Source organism: Nothobranchius furzeri, chromosome 19 (assembly GCF_043380555.1).
Source record: "Nothobranchius furzeri strain GRZ-AD chromosome 19, NfurGRZ-RIMD1, whole genome shotgun sequence".
In the NCBI taxonomy this organism is placed as follows: domain Eukaryota; kingdom Metazoa; phylum Chordata; class Actinopteri; order Cyprinodontiformes; family Nothobranchiidae; genus Nothobranchius; species Nothobranchius furzeri.
The window spans coordinates 20,369,673-20,385,363 of NC_091759.1; the positions used below are offsets into that span (position 1 = coordinate 20,369,673).

General features: G+C 43.1%; 2 protein-coding genes across 2 annotated transcripts; both read right to left on the reverse strand.

Moving 5' to 3' along the window:
- Positions 1-523: 523 nt before the first annotated feature.
- LOC107394823 (ras-related protein Rab-25) lies at positions 524-3,736 on the reverse strand. Its single transcript, XM_015973973.3, has 5 exons — positions 3,566-3,736; positions 2,954-3,149; positions 1,164-1,357; positions 1,004-1,084; positions 524-930 (listed from the first exon to the last, which is right to left on the reverse strand). The coding sequence occupies exons 1-5, from the start codon at positions 3,600-3,602 to the stop codon at positions 806-808; spliced, it is 633 nt and encodes a 210-aa protein (XP_015829459.1). The 5' UTR covers positions 3,603-3,736; the 3' UTR covers positions 524-805.
- Positions 3,737-6,730: 2,994 nt separating this feature from the next.
- ubqln4 (ubiquilin 4) lies at positions 6,731-13,982 on the reverse strand. Its single transcript, XM_015973972.3, has 11 exons — positions 13,781-13,982; positions 11,991-12,142; positions 11,695-11,843; positions 11,340-11,602; positions 10,042-10,200; positions 9,091-9,313; positions 8,882-9,021; positions 8,620-8,703; positions 8,103-8,218; positions 7,853-8,015; positions 6,731-7,766 (listed from the first exon to the last, which is right to left on the reverse strand). The coding sequence occupies exons 1-11, from the start codon at positions 13,925-13,927 to the stop codon at positions 7,614-7,616; spliced, it is 1,749 nt and encodes a 582-aa protein (XP_015829458.3). The 5' UTR covers positions 13,928-13,982; the 3' UTR covers positions 6,731-7,613.
- Between the last annotated feature and the right edge of the window lie 1,709 nt (positions 13,983-15,691).

The window sequence follows — 15,691 nt, forward strand, 5'->3', positions numbered from 1 at the left end:
GCATCAAAACCCCTTCGGATACACAAACTGTTCTCAGGAGCCTCTAGAGTGTCGAAGAAAGAAAGAAACGCAAAGAACCTTCGTTCAGAGACTTCTGCCACAACAAAAATGTATAGATGTCATTTCTGCCTAGAGCAATGTACGGTTGTAGATTATTTACACACCCTCTGTCTGTGGAACAATGCCACACCAGTGTATTATTGCAACAACGGTCTATTGTTCAGGGCAGCTTAATGGGACTTGAATGCCAGACTAGTTGGTCGAGCTTTAAATCCCAAGCAATTACAAAAAAAGGAACAGAAAGAATTAGAAGAAGCCAAAAGTCTCCACGTTTAATCAGATCCTCAGGTTTGGCCAAAACAAAAGAAGGAGAGTTTTAGGGCTTTGTTTATCTCAAGCGCCCACATTTATGATCCCAAATCACATTCCAGGTTTTCTTCTCTGCTAAAGTTTGAGCACCATCTTACCTCGTTCAGCCGAGTTTAAGCATCTTTGGTAAATGATAGGACGTCCACGCAAAAAGAATAATTTAAATAATTTATTCCAACTTATTCCCTGTGTGTGCTTCCACAAAACAACTTAACAATGCATTAATAAAAAAAAGTCTAATAAAACTGCACAGCTAATCTAACATAGAGATTTCCCATCAGCCATCCAAAATATTTCAGGTATAAAATGTGTTTCCACTCCGTTTGTGCACAAAAATCAATGACCTACGAACTCTGCAGGTTCTTTATAAAATAAAAGTGGAACACTGACTGCTCCGCCTCGGCCGTCAGACTGAAGGAAATCTTCATTTGGGCTGTTAGGAGCTCTTGCAGCAGCCTTTGCGTTCCCCCTGAGCCTCGCCTGATGAAAGCTGGCTGGACAGAGTCACGGCGCAGATGGAGCCGCGGGTCACTTCTCTGCTCGCCACCTTCTTCTGGATCGCTGGAGAAAACAAACGTTTCACGACTCTGTCTCACGCCTTCAGTGAGCGTGCACCAAAGCAAAAGTCTCTTACCTTTCAGAACATCATTGAAAGCTGCCTCGACGTTGGTGGCGTTCAACGCGGAAGTCTCCATGAACATGAGCCCTTTCTTGTCTGAATCGAGGAAGAGTTTGAGAATTAATTACCGCTGATATTTAAAAATGATCTAATGGTTGAACAACAGTTGATGAACCTGCAAAGTCTTTGGCCTCCTCTGTGGGAACAGTCCTGAGGCTCTCCAGGTCCACCTTATTTCCCACCAGCATCACCACGATGTGAGGGTCTGCGTGGTCGTACAGCTCCTTCAGCCATCGCTCAACGCTTTCATAGGTCAGGTGCTTGCTGATGTCATAGACCAGCAGCGCACCAACCGCTCCTCTGTAATACCTGAACACACCAGGTGAGAGATGACACAATCATGGGTTGGATCTTCTACTGAGAGGAACAATCAATCCTTACATGGTCGCTGTGAAAGGGCAGGAACGCCCCATGTGTATACCTGAGAACAATAAATAAGGTAACTTGTGTAATTCGTTACGCTGTTTTAGATGCCTCTAATAAAAACAATACAATACAATAAAATAACAACTTTTTTTAATTCAATATGGACAACATGGGTTAATTAATAATTATAAAAATAATTTTATTACTAAGTACTGAGCCCTGGGGAAGTTAGAGAAGAAGAAAAAAATTTTTTTGTGAGATCTCAAGATTATCTTCAATTTTCTCTTAAGAAGTTCTGCTTCTCTCAGATCAACAGAAGTGATCACAGATATTGTGACACACACACACACACACACACACACGCACACACACACACTTCCTTTGTTAATGATCTTGGGATCTCACTAAACAAAGTCGGGATCTTGCTAAACAAAGTCGGGATCTTGCTAAACAAAGTCGGGATCTCACTAAACAAAGTCGGGATCTCACTAACAAAGTCGGGATCTCACTAAACAAAGCCGGGATCTCGCTAAACAAAGTCGGGATCTCACTAAACAAAGTTGGGATCTCGCTAAACAAAATCTGGATCTCGCTAAACAAAGTCGGGATCTCGCTAAACAAAATCTGGATCTCGCTAAACAAAGTCGGGATCTCGCTAGCAAAGTCGGGATCTCAGCAAAACAAAGTTGGTAACTCACAAAACAAAGTCGGGATCTCACAAAACAAAGTCGGGATCTCAGCAAAACAAAGTCGGGATCTCGCTAACAAAGTCGGGATCTCACTAACAAAGTCGGGATCTCGCTAACAAAGTCGGGATCTCGCTAGCAAAGTCGGGATCTCAGCAAAACAAAGTCGGGATCTCAGCAAAACAAAGTCGAGATCTCAGCAAAACAAAGTCGGGATCTCAGCAAAACAAAGTCGGGATCTCGCTAAACAAAGTTGGGATCTCACAAAACAAAGTTGGGATCTCACTAAACAAAGTCGGGATCTCGCTAACAAATTTGGGATCTTGCTAACAAAGTCGGGATCTTGCTAACAAAGTTGGGATCTCACTAGCAAAGTCGGGATCTCAGCAAAACAAATGGGATCTCACAAACAAAGTCGGGATCTCACTAAACAAAGCTGGGATCTCGCAAAACAAAGCCGAGATCTCACTAACAAAGTCGGGATCTCTCAAACAAAGCTAAAACCAAATGAGGACCCAAAAACATTTTTTTCCTGTTACCTCCAGGGCTCATACATTTCTGAATGAGCTTTTTTTTTGTGCGGTATGCTAGTCAAAAGGTCAAAGCCTTTCACCTGACAGAAGAATGTCTTCAATGCATTGTGAGAACTAATTTAGACTTTTAACCTGTAACGTGTGAAAATGTTTGGAACCAATGAGGAAAACACCCTAATACTTGGTTCTGGAGGCGTGGTGTGTATTAACTTTTAGTTGAGGTTAGGGTTAAGTAGAGTGGAGTCACTAAAATAAATGGAATTCAATGACTGGTCCACACAAGTATATAAATACAAGTGTATGTATGAGTGTGTGCCCACGCTGAGGTGATGGCCCTATAGCGCTCCAGCCCAGCTGTGTCCCAGATCTGGGCCTTGATGGTGAACTGGTCTAGCTGAACGGTACGGGTGCTGAACTCCACGCCGATGGTGGTGCGGCTATCGTGGGTGAAATCATTCTTGGTGAAGCGGGACAGAAGGTTGCTCTTCCCTACGCCCGACTCCCCGATCAGAACCACTAGAGAGAAGCAGACCAGACCAGATCGTGAGTGAACTCGTTTTCTGGGACAAACTGATGAATCAGATATTTCTGCCACACTAAACGCACATCCTATGACATCACACCAACATGGCAGACACAGAGGCTGACTCAACTTTGGAAATGAGAGAAATGAAGAATCACTGCAGGTTTGAGACATCAAACACTAAATTTTACAGCTTTAATTAAGCAGGAAAAGTAAGGACTTGTGCTCCCGTGACAGGTCAAAGGTCAGAAAGCAATACAACCAAAGAGACAGGAAGTAGTCACTTCCTTATTGCCCTGCTCGGGCTCTTTCTTAGAAATTAGAGCAACTAGCTGCACCTCAAGAGATCAGGAAGAAACAAACTCGAGCTCTAGCTTAAACAATCACAGCTGAAGTGAACGTGACTCACCTTTAAAGACAAAGTTGTACGACTCATCCGACCCCATGCTGCAGTCAGTGCCGATGGGTCCCTGGATATCCTGGAGCCACTTTCAAAATGTGGAGGACTATTAAAACAAGTCCAGGACGACCTCACCGCCTTCAGTAAGGATCCTCTTCCCTTTTACTCTGGATTCAAGTCGCTGCTGAGGACAAAAGACGCAGCAGGATTCCTGATTGTCCATCAGCTGACGCCCGAAGGAGGGCCGAGGGAAGGTGAGCAGGTGGAACAGGTTAAACCACTCTCAGGGAGAGACTCCACCCTCTCAGCCTAATTTGTTTAACAATCGTCCTCACCCAGCAGCTGGAGGATCCGAGCGACAGAACAGGTCACGGTTTCGTCTCAGAATCTGGCTGTGGAGAATCGTTTTGATTTAAACTGGTGTTTTTTGTTCTTGTGGTTCGACTGAATTTACTGTTTTCTCTTCTGCTACCTTCAAAAAAATGAAACATTAAAAGAAATTAAATTTGTCTTTTTAAATAGTTTGACAGTTTGTTTACAATAAATCAAACCTTTAAAGAAGGGAACTCCTGAAAATATGTCTTTGTGTCGATTATTTACAAATTACACACCTAAAGGTGACGTTTGGTGAATTAAAGCCACGAAAAAGCATTAATCTGAAGGATCTCCCATCACCTTCTCATCCGAGTTTTAGTGACACGTTACAATAACCGTCCCTTTATTAACGTTACTTATAAAGCATTAATAAAGTTTTAATAACTGTAACGGTAGCGTTAATAAAGGGCCACTTACAGAGTTTTAAATTAAGCCCATGAAGAGGAGGATGCAGGGTGGTGCAGCAGGATTGTCGTAAGGTTGCTGGTTCGAATCCCGCATGGGTGGAATTTCTGAGCAGTTGAGTTTCCTCCTACGTTGACTGGTGTCCCTAGGTGTGAGTGGGTGACCCTGTGATGGACTGGAGACCTGTCCAGGTTGTCCCCCTGCTGGACGCCCTGTGAGTGAGTGAGTGAGTGAGTGAGTGAGTGAGTGAGTGAGTGAGGGGTTCGGAGACGGATGGGTGAACGTATCTCATTCAACATGTCAGCCATGACTCTCTGTACGTGTGAAACAAACTTCCATCCGGTTTTGTCTCCTGAAGTCGTCTCGACTCAGACGTTCACTGAAGATTTTCTTTAAAGCAACAATTTTCCCGGTTCTGCTCCCAAATGGTTGGTCGTCATAAACAACGGCGCTGTTGCTCGCTCTGGCTTTGCAGATAACTTTGCTTCCTACTTTTTTAGAGGGTTAGAAACTGAAACAGCGTAGGCCGTGTTGATGTTAGCTCTAGTTCTAGCTCTTTGTCTGGTCTGAACTTTCTTCACTTCGCCTCCAAAGACATTACTCTCTTCCTTTTACTTCCAGGCTCCGCCATGATGCTGACAAAAAACTAAACCTCTTCTTCTTCTTCTTCTTGTGATTTTTACCAACAGTTTTACTGACAAAGCTAACCGTTAGCCTATCGGCACAGTATAGCCGTAAAGCAGGTCGACACTAGAGGTAGGCAGTACACCAAAAATGTAACAACTCCAAAATGTACGTCTGTTATCGATGTCATTTTGCCCACGTCAATATATTAGGTGTTTGGAATAAAAGTATATATAGATAGATAAGATAGATAGGTATATATCTATAAATGTATTTCTACATAGATATCTGTATATATGTAGATGTCTATATATGTATCTATATATATATAGATAATATATTTATGTAGATATCTATATATATATATGTGTGTGTGTGTGTCTGTTATACGTCTATATATATATATATATATATATATATAGATATCTATATATTTATATAGATATATAGATTATTTATATATATATGTGTGTGTGTGTGTCTGTTATGTCTATATATATCTATATAGATGTATATCTATCTATCTATATGTATGTGTGTGTGTCTGTTATCTCTCTCTCTCTCTCTCTCTCTCTCTCTCTCTCTCTCTCTCTCTCTCTCTCTCTCTCTCTCTCTCTCTCTCTCTCTCTCTCTCTCTCTCTCTCTCTCTCTCTCTCTCTCTCTCTCTCTCTCTCTCTCTCTCTCTCTCTCTCTCTCTCTCTCTCTCTCTCTCTCTCTCTCTCTCTCTCTCTCTCTCTCTCTCTCTCTCTCTCTCTCTCTCTCTCTCTCTCTCTCTCTCTATCTGTATATATATACACACAGATAGATAGATAGATAGATAATGAAATGCCTTGTGGAGTGAAATAATGGGATTTTCCGGGCCAAAGCCATCACGTTTCACAGACACATCTCTGCCATTTATAACAAATCAAACTGTTTGAAAATCGGTTGAAAATTGAGCAAGTTAGTTATTTAAATAGTACATGATGCACCACTTACACCAATGTTAGGAAAGGGGGCAGCTGCCTGAGGTAAGATGGCCGCAACGTTGCTACACCACACTCTATTGGCAAACAGCGCGGGAGAGCCATCTAGTGTTTATGTAAATGTCTATGGCCCAAACCACTAAAGTCGTTTAGTTTCCGGTTAGAAGAGGGCTGCAGAGGGCCGTCCTGTGTGAAGAACTATTTACAACGAATACAGATCCACGCGGCTTTCCAACGGACTGTTGTTGACACCGACCGTGGATCGTCCCTGAACGTCTCTGCAGCGATGCTCATGAGTTCATGCTGTAACAGCGAGGTGTGTAGAAGAGCCGGTAAAACAAACGGTGAACCGAACTTCATTTTTACTGAACAGTTCGATCTCATTCACTTAACTGAAATATTTGGTCAAAGTTTGAATATTAAGCATCTTTGGTGAAACTTAAAATGTGTCATTTTTCAAAAACTGAGTAGAAGCAACCACACTAATCACATGACACAGGCGTCGCTGTTTTTGACCATGGTTTATTACTTTTTTTTTAGTACAGTACTGTTAAAAGTTAGTTCAACATTTTCAACTGGGAAATGGATTTTTACTTTTAATTTTCCGCCGAGGTGAACAGACAAAGCAAAGCTATCGAAGCAGTTGCCATGGTTACCACAACCACGATGCCGAGACCTTCAAGAAGGAAAATAATAATTATGATAAAGCCCCCTAGATTTCGATTGGAGAAAAGCACTCTGCCACCGAGTCACAGCTGTCTTTAAAGCCTTTTCATCACTTCTTAGGTTTTCCACATTTATGTGGAATTATTCAGCATCTAGGTACTAAATGCACCTCAAAAAAAAAAAAAAAAAAAGAGAAAGAAAAAGAAAACCAAAAAAATCTGATTAAAATGAAAGAAAAAGTCGTTTGCATCATTCGTATTTATGCTAGCATCAACCAGAGATGCTGCTAAGTGATGCATGTTTACGGCTGGAGTCCAGAACCACGGTGTGGGACACGAGGGTGTCGGAGCAACCCGCTGACAACGCAGAGCAGGACAGCACTGCTACTTCAGAAAGACAACAGCACCGCACTCACGGGTGGGCACTTTAATCTGGAATGACAAATTACAAGTTTGAGGGGAAAACTGGAAGGCGTCTTGTTATGAGGCGCTTGCAATAAATAATGGAAGCTGCTGGGCAAAAACAGCCACGCGTGTAGAAACTAGAAAGGTGAAAGATGAACGGGAGTTCTTGCTGTTGATGTTGAGAAAACGACCACACCGCCGCGCAGTGGCCGTGTCTACGGTCACTTACGGCACATGGGTCTGAATCCATTTGGAGTAAATGTTTGCCCACAACACTAAGCTCATTATGTTTGGAGGAAGTAAACAAGATAGAGAGAATTTCAATCATTCTGTCTAAACCAGAACCGCCTTTGAGAGGAGAGCGACCCAGTCCGACTCCGCAGAAACATCTGGATGGATGTCGGCAAAAACGAGAAAGCAACAAAAACAGGATTATGGGGAAGTAGGGAATGATCTGAGAACAGACGTGGAGAGTGAGGATCTTTCAGTTTCTTCTGTCAAGTTTGGGGGAAATCAGGTAAATTTCTCTTGCTTCTGTCTGTAGACGCTGGGTGTGTTATGAGTTAAGTGTGTGTTCATGAGTGTGTGTGTGTCTGTGTCAGTATGTACTCCGTGTCTTTACGAGGGCTGTGAACCCAGCAGTCTCTCGATAGCGGCGTTGATGTCTCCTCCGGTGGCGATGAGCGCCTGAAGGTTGGCCTCGCGGTTGATGAAGCCCATAGCGCTCAGCTGGTCTAGCTGGGTCTGGAACCGCATCTCGGGGGTCTGGGTCTGAGACGGAGACAAACGAGTTCATAAAGCTTCACGAAAGGAACGCGAGGACACCGTGAAGATGAAACGTCTGCACGGATGTTTACCGTTGCACTTCCTCCTCCACCTCCTCCAGCGAACATCTGGAGCATCTGTTGCATCAGCTGCTGCTGGGCGGCGTTTGTTCCTGTGCTGCTGGGCGACGAGGCAGGGTTCTCCGGGGGCACGCCCCCTCCCGTGGGCACGGCAGGGGCTCCACCTGGTACCAAACTAGACCAAAACAAGAACCGCAAACGGTGAATGAACATCCTCCGTGTGTGTGTGTGTGTGTGTGTGTGTGTGTGTGCGTGCGCGTACCTGGGCATCAGGCCGGGGGCTTCCGTCTGCAGCGTCTGTAGACCCTGTTGGATTTGCATTAGAGCCTGCATGGCCCGGGGGTTGGTCATGACCGACAGGGCTTCTGGGTTCTGCATCTGCAATCCAACCGAAACCAGAACCAAAGAGCATCAAATGTTATTTCCACAGAAATATCAGAAACTCCCGTGGGTCTCGAGCCCCGGACGCACCAGAAGCGCTACATGCAGCTGCTGCCGGGGACGTTTCCTCCTATAATCACAGAATTCCTTTGAATGTGAAACTGAAGCTGGTAATAAAGTGTAAATAAAAACTTTCGGTGACATTTTAGAGACCTGAGCTGTTTTAAAACAGACTAGCTGTTAGCATATCAGTCCTGTCACTTGTAAACTTTATTTCTCCAAACAGAGGCCGTTCAGGGAGCTCTCAGCAGCAGTAAGAGTTTTAACACCTGCAACGTTACAAAACTAATTGTGATTTTTTATTTTATCTGTGACTGAAGATAAAAATAGTTTGTTACCTGCTGCAGAAAAACAGGCAGCTGAGCTCTAAACTGTTCTTGCAGCTGCGGGTTTCCAGCAAACAAGGGATTATTCATCATTACCTGGTAAAAAAAAAGAAAAAGAAAAGGTTAATGAGTCACTCCACCACTAGGGTCTGCTCGTTCCCCGATGTTGGAGCAACAAAAGCAGACTCTGCACAGAGATTCACCTTTTTACTGTCGATCTGCAGAAAGGCCAAGATCACAATTATAACAATGGCCTAAACACGCGAGCGTTCACCTGTGAGGCTAACTCTGGGTTCTGAGCCAGCGACTGCATCATGCTGCGCATGTACGGAGCCGACAGCATGTTCTGCATCAGCTGAGGGTTCTCGGAGATCTGCTGAAGCAGACTCTGCATGCCCGGGCTGTTGAACATGCCTACAACACAATTATTTAAGTTAATGTTGAAACTAAACGACGCAGACCGGTGACATCACTCTGTCTCACCGTTTCCCAGACTTCCAGGATTGATGCCTAGAGGATTGGACACGCTGGGGTTGGTGGACCCTGTGGTGCTCGTGCTCCCTGTGGTGCCTGTTCCGCTCTCGGAAGAGGTAGAAGAGTTTGGTGGCCCCCACGGATTGGGAAGGGGCTCGCGGTTCTCTGTCCGCGATGGCTGGGCACCGGACTCGGAGTTCCCACCCAGAGCCGAGAACGGGTTGCTTCCAAACTACAACGAAAGAATTTACGTCAACTTGGAGCAACAAACAGACAAAATTTTGTTAATAATAATACATTTTATTTAAAAGCGCCTTTCAGGACACCCAAGGTCACTTTACACAAAACACGTAATAAAATACAATAAAACAATAATAAAACCCAAAGAAGAAAAAACAAAGAGAGAAAAAGTTCAATAAAATCAGAGGTTGTAGGCAGATTTAAACATGTGTGTTTTGAGTTTTGATTGGAAAAGGGTAAAACTGTCGATGTTCCTGATGTCTGGGGGAAGTGAGTTCCAGAGACGGGGAGCAGAGCGGCTGAAAGCTCTGCTCCCCATGGTAGCGAGACGGGTAGAAGGAACCGCAAGATGGATGGAAGAAGAAGATCTGAGTGAACGGGATGGGGTGTGAATACTTATAAGGTCTGAGATATATGGAGGAGAGAGGTTGTGGATTGCTTTGAAGGTATGAAGGAGAATTTTGAAGATGGACCTGAATTTAACTGGGAGCCAGTGAAGCTGCTGGAGAACCGGGGTGATGTGGTGAAAGGAAGGGGTTCTGGTGATAATACGGGCTGCTGAATTCTGGACCAGTTGCAGTTTATGAAGGAGTTTGTTGGGAAGACCATAAAGAAGTGAAGAAGTTAAGCTTTCTTTAACTGGAGGTGCAGCGGTTAGTCTAAAGAATTCCTAACAGGAAGTGTTTGGAGTTTTTATGGAAGTGTAAACATTCCAGGTACCTGCTCCCTGGCTGCACTGAACATGGGTTCCTGGATGTCGGTGTACATCCTCCGCAAGGCGTTGTAACCTCCCGGGATGCTTTCCAAGTTACTCAGAGCGCGGTCCTGGTTTCGCATCATTTCCTGCATCATCGCTGGGTTCCTGGCGAGCTCCATGGTCTGAGAGGGAAGATAAAGAAAGAGGAAGTGTGTTCGGGTTCATTTTAAATACACAAAGTCACCTTCTGAGGAAAGCACAAAAACAACCTCATCAGTAGGGCTGTAGCGAAGCCTCGATGACGTCGACGGCTTGATTCTAAAAATTCGTCGACGTCAGATCCGGAAGTCGACGCACCGCGCCCACTTGTTGCATCCCCAGGAGTTTGTAAATAGAGGAGGAATCTGTCTGTTTTTCCTCTAGTTCGCCCTCTTCTCCACCTTCACTAACATCTCCGCCAAATACCGAAGAACCGGAACAATGTCCGTCCGCTACTAGATTCCTTTCGTGTTTTGTCCGCCTTCGTCTCCCGGCAACGAACAACAACTTCCGGGGTCAGATGCGCTGCTCCGTCTCTACCGCAGATGTAGAAAATCACCGGGAGAGTTTCTCCCTTCATAAAGGAGCTTCTTTCAGACATGAGGAGAGCTGTTTTGGTGGTAGCAGTCTCTCCTCCGTGCTGGTCTGTTTGCTGCTGGGTGTTTTTGGTTTATTTAAACTTGGTAACTTGAACTTAACGTTGGTAAAGCTACTGTTAGCATTTTCGCCAACAGCTTCATGCGTTTGGATAAGCTGTTACATTTTGGTTTAGAGTTCATCTTTTTTGTGGTTCAGATCTCCCTTTTATTACATTTAGAGTGTTGTGGGTTTTCGGTTTAGTTTAAAATATCACCTTGAGTTTGGTTAAACCCGTAACACCACTCGCCTCACGCACATAAGTGACCAAAACAAAGCAGCGTGGAGACACTCCATCTTCTACCACCTCTCAGGCAGCAGCCTGCACTCCCAAGTTCTACACGTCACCAGAACATAACCAACCAACACAATAAATGCAGTGTTATACAAAATGGAAGGCCGGTAGTGTTTAATCTCTTACAGTAACAATTTATCAATTTTTGGAGGAATTTATTAGAGATTTTTTGGTTTTTATTGCAATAGAAAAATAATCATTAGATTAATTGTATAAATAGTCATTAGAATAGTCGACTATTCGATAAAATAATCGTCAGAATAATCGTTTTAAAAATAATCGTTTACCCCCAGCCCTACTCATCAGTTCTACTCGTCTGTGTGCCCCTTCCTCCCTCTGGCTCAGGTTTACCTGTCGCATGAGCTCAGGATTATTCAGCATGTGGGAGATCTCGGGGTTGCGTTCCATCAGCTGTTGCATCTGTGGGTTGGCCACGATCATCTGTCGCATCAGGTCCGGGTTGGACATCATGTTCTGCACAAGCGGGTTCTCCATAATCTGGGACAGCATCTCTGGGTTGGACATGAGCTGTCTCTGCATCTGCTGCTGCAGCTCCATGAAGTTAGCCGAGCCCATGCCCAGACCAGCTAGACCAGCCAGATCTCCAAAGCCCGCTGAGGTAAGAGAAGCGGGTAAAGGATGGTTGAACGTATCGTTTTCTGTCAATAAAAGGCTTTGGGTGTTAATTAAATGCAGGCGGACTCACTCAGAAGGTTGGGCGTCTGTGTGGATGGTGGGGCAGAGCCAGAAGGGGCCGATGTAGAGGTGGGGTTGGCAGCTGGACTAGAGGTGGAACTACTGCCTGCCTGAGTGGAGGTTGAGCTAGAGGCTGAGGTGCTAGCGCCATCTGCTGCCCTAAAGAGAGGTTTAGAGGCCACACGAAAAGTCTGTGACTCTTCAAGCTGATGTTAATCAAAATTAAATACAGCAATGCATCAGTGTCACTACTAAATCACAGGAAGTTAACGGGATGTTCAGTTTCCTATCAAACAACAAACGTACTTGTGTGCCGTTTTTATGACGAGGTGAACTGTCAGGCCGTCTTTGATGCCGTGTTGGCTGAGGCTGTCTCCGTCTTTCAAAATCTTCCCAGCAAAAATCAGAACCAGCTGGTCCTGCTTGGCTTTGAACCGCTTGGAGATCTCCTCTTTAAACTGCAAACAAAAACAAGAGAAAGATGGCAGCTTAGAAAAGAGAAATCACCGCAGCCCGTTTAAACACAACAGTACAAACACAACTCCTGATCTGAAAGAAGCTTCTCAGAAAAACCACTTTGTGTCAGTTCATTCATGCAGTTTTCTCAAGGTGACGCCACAGAAGCGGACTAAGACATGGACTTTGACTGGGGCATTGCATCATCGAGACAACCTTCTTTATTTTTCAGTCAGTTTGTTGTAGATTTGCTGCTGAGTTTGGGTTCATTGTCCTGTTGCACAACCAGATCTAATCTAGCGAAGCAATACTCATCTGACACATGTATTGAATATCATAGCACACGGATTAATTTACTGTCAATTAAATCAATGCAAGAAGTCCAGATTCTCCACTAACACATTTAAAAATCAGGAATTTGTGCTGATAAGCCGCATGTAATCTTTGCAAACCCCAAGCCTGCATCTTGCTCCTCCTCTTGTCTGTCCTACAAACATCATTTATCTGTGTGATGTGGCATACTCAGCTCATTATGAATGATGTTTTGGTATCATGTTATAATAATTTGCTTTTAATCAGATATGGCTAGATGTGTATTGGCTGTGATGGACTGCCCCTTGCTGACTGATGGCTGGGATAGGAACCAAACATCCCCTGTGACTGACGTGCGGGGTCAGAAAACACGTGAATGATGACATCAGTGATCAGACTGTATATTTATGTCCTTGTAGCACTATGGTGCTTGTATTAGTATACACACTCATTTTAAACAATAAACAACATTTATCTGTAAGTGCATGCGTATAAACTTATAGTTTATTGCTAAATGCAGAACATTATTTCTTAAAACACACAATAATGTAATTCACGTGCACTTAAAATGTCACCAACTCCTCCAAAGTAGGCTTCTAAAACCTCAATATCATCTCTCTGACCAAAGTCAAACATTTTCTTTACATAATTAAAATCACAGACAGTGAGCTCTTTTTTTAGTTTATTGCCTAAATTAGCTGGCACGTGCAATCATTACATAATAACTATAGTTATTAATGTTTTTAAGCACAGAGACTATCCGATGGACTCATTGTACACGTCGCCAAGACAACAGTAGCACTGAGAATACCTGAAATCCCCAAGAAGCCTGAATGACTCAGTAGCAGCGATCAGAATGTTCTAGAATGAAAGCAACTTTTTACTTTTTTTTTTTTTTTTTTTTACAAACCGCTTAAGCAGAAATGAGAAATGAAAATGCGAGATGACCGCTACACGGTTCTGTTAGTTTCTGGTTAAAAAAAGCACAGAAAGTGCGTTTCCGTCAGCTGACACTTGTTTGGCTGTAGTTAGCTAGCCTGGTACGAATAGGATGCTAAATTAGCTCATGTGCTAACAGCTAACCGGTTAGCAATACCCACACCTATGTTCATTTAGCGGGGTTATATCTTTTCTAAAATAAAAGTTAACAACGTTAGCCTTTCTGATTACTTGTTAAAGTAAGCAATATTCCTCCACTTTCACTAAGCTCTTTTAAATTCAAGCACCTAGAGTTAGCCGGTAAGTGTGGTGACACATGCTAACGAGCTAGCTTCCAAGATGAAGTTGTGGGAATGACGTGAGAACGTCGATGAACAGCATCGACTAACCTGAGTGACGGAAGCATCTTCTGCGATGGCGATTTCTTCTTTGTCTTTAGGAGTTTTCACTGTGACCTTAATAATCGTTCCCTCTGAGTCTTCGGGCTTATTATTATTGTTGTTGTTACCAGGATCTGCGGCGCCTTGCTCAGCCATCTTTGCTCCGCCGATGGAACAGCTCGAGTCTAACGTTAACTTCCGGGTCAAAAGAGGTCAACTTTTTTTCTTCTTCTTCTCCTTTTCCCTCCAAGTTCCTGTTTGAGGCCAACACCTTAACAGCCAACAAAACACATTTCACTTAAGAAAAACGAATGTATTATTTTATTGTAGAGTCTTGAAGCTTACAAATAAATATCAGTCAGATGAAATCATAAACAACCTTTAAAACCATTATAATGTCTATTGTAATTATTTTCTAAACACAGTGTAGCAGACGACTAGTTTTTGACGTTTTTTTTTTGTTTTTTTTTTTGCTGAAGGAGCACTGCCAATGTTGGTGGCGTTACTTCCTGCTTTGTTTATCTGTAACGCCACCAACATCGGCAGTGCACAGAGGAAGGCTACAGCGTTAGCCGAAACTTGTCAGCAAAAACAATGAAGAACAAATCTTTTACTTCGCTGTGTTTAGAAAATAATTAAACCAATAGAAGGATTACACAGAACAGACATACAAAAGACATTAAAATGTCTGCTGTAAACTTGGCCTGTTAACAAATTATTTCAATCTCAGAGGATCCAAATGTTGAACATTAAGCTAAGTGTCAAAAATCAAATTTAATTCCCTTTTCTTAATTAAACTAACCATTTTGGACAATATCGGAGAGACCTTCTCCTTCACTTATACCCCAATATATTAGAACTCATGAATGTATTTCCATATACTTTCAGCACATTTTAAACACGTCCAATTTCTTCTTTAAAATCTTAACTTGGACCCAGCAGTCCTTTCTAACTTCAGGCCTGTCTCTAAACACAGGCATTCTTGTCAATGGTTTTGGATAGAATTGTGTTTACTCAACTCTAATCTTTTCTACATAAAAACAGAATTGAGGAAAAATTTCAATATGGGTTTAAATCTAGACATGGCACTTAAGCTGCAGTGTTAAAAATCAACAACGATATTCTACTAGCTAGTGATAATAGAGACTGTGCTGCTGCTACTTTTAGATCTTACTGCAGCCTTTGATACTGTGGACATTGAAATCTTTTTGTCACCTTAGAGGAACTGGCTGGTATCCAGTGTAAATCACTAAGTTGTTTTAGATCCTACCACTGTTAACATCGGTGCATGCTCCTCTTCTGTAACTCCCCTTTACCGCGGTGTTCCCCAAGGGTCTGTTCTTGGTCCACTTTGGTTTTCCTTATATATTGCCCCTGGGTTTTGTTATAAGGAAGTATAGTTTTTCTTTTCACTGCTATGCCGATGATATTCAGATATGCCTATCCCTGAAAGCACTGATAGGATCATTATTGCAGCCTCTGTTTGACTGTCTAAAAGATTTGCAGGAATTGCTAATGCAGAATTTTCTACACCTTAATGAAATCAAAACTGAATGCATGCTGTTTGGTGGACCTATATCTCAGTCTTGTTAAATCAGAGCCTTGGTCCTTTGGCACCACACTTAAAGTCTTTGGTGAAGGATTTGGGAGCTGTGTTTGATAATAATCTAGACTTAGACAAACTTGGTTGTGAAATCCAGTTTTTTCCACTTTAGATTACTGAGTAAAGTCAAGCCCTTTCTTCCCTTTAACGACCTTGAGATAGCAATCCAGACTTGACTATTGTAATGCTCTCTATGCTGGATGAAATATGCCGTCTATGCCACGTCTTCAGATGGTCCAAAAAGCTTTTGCTCAGCTGCTGACAAACAGAAGGAAATTTGAACATATCCCTCCTGTCTTGTCCTCTCTGCACTGGTT

Coding starts and splice junctions, on each gene's coding strand:
- LOC107394823 (XM_015973973.3), bottom strand. CDS start 3,602: ATGGGGTCGGATGAGTCGTACAACTTTGTCTTTAAAG. Junction 1,085..1,163: donor GGAGGCCAAAGACTTTGCAG/GTTCATCAACTG, acceptor TCCTCGATTCAG/ACAAGAAAGGGCTCATGTTC. Junction 931..1,003: donor TTTCAATGATGTTCTGAAAG/GTAAGAGACTTT, acceptor TGTTTTCTCCAG/CGATCCAGAAGAAGGTGGCG.
- ubqln4 (XM_015973972.3), bottom strand. CDS start 13,927: ATGGCTGAGCAAGGCGCCGCAGATCCTGGTAACAACAACAATAATAAT. Junction 10,201..11,339: donor ATCCTGAGCTCATGCGACAG/GTAAACCTGAGC, acceptor CTTCCCTCTCAG/ACCATGGAGCTCGCCAGGAA. Junction 8,016..8,102: donor GCCCCCGGCCTGATGCCCAG/GTACGCGCACGC, acceptor GTTTTGGTCTAG/TTTGGTACCAGGTGGAGCCC.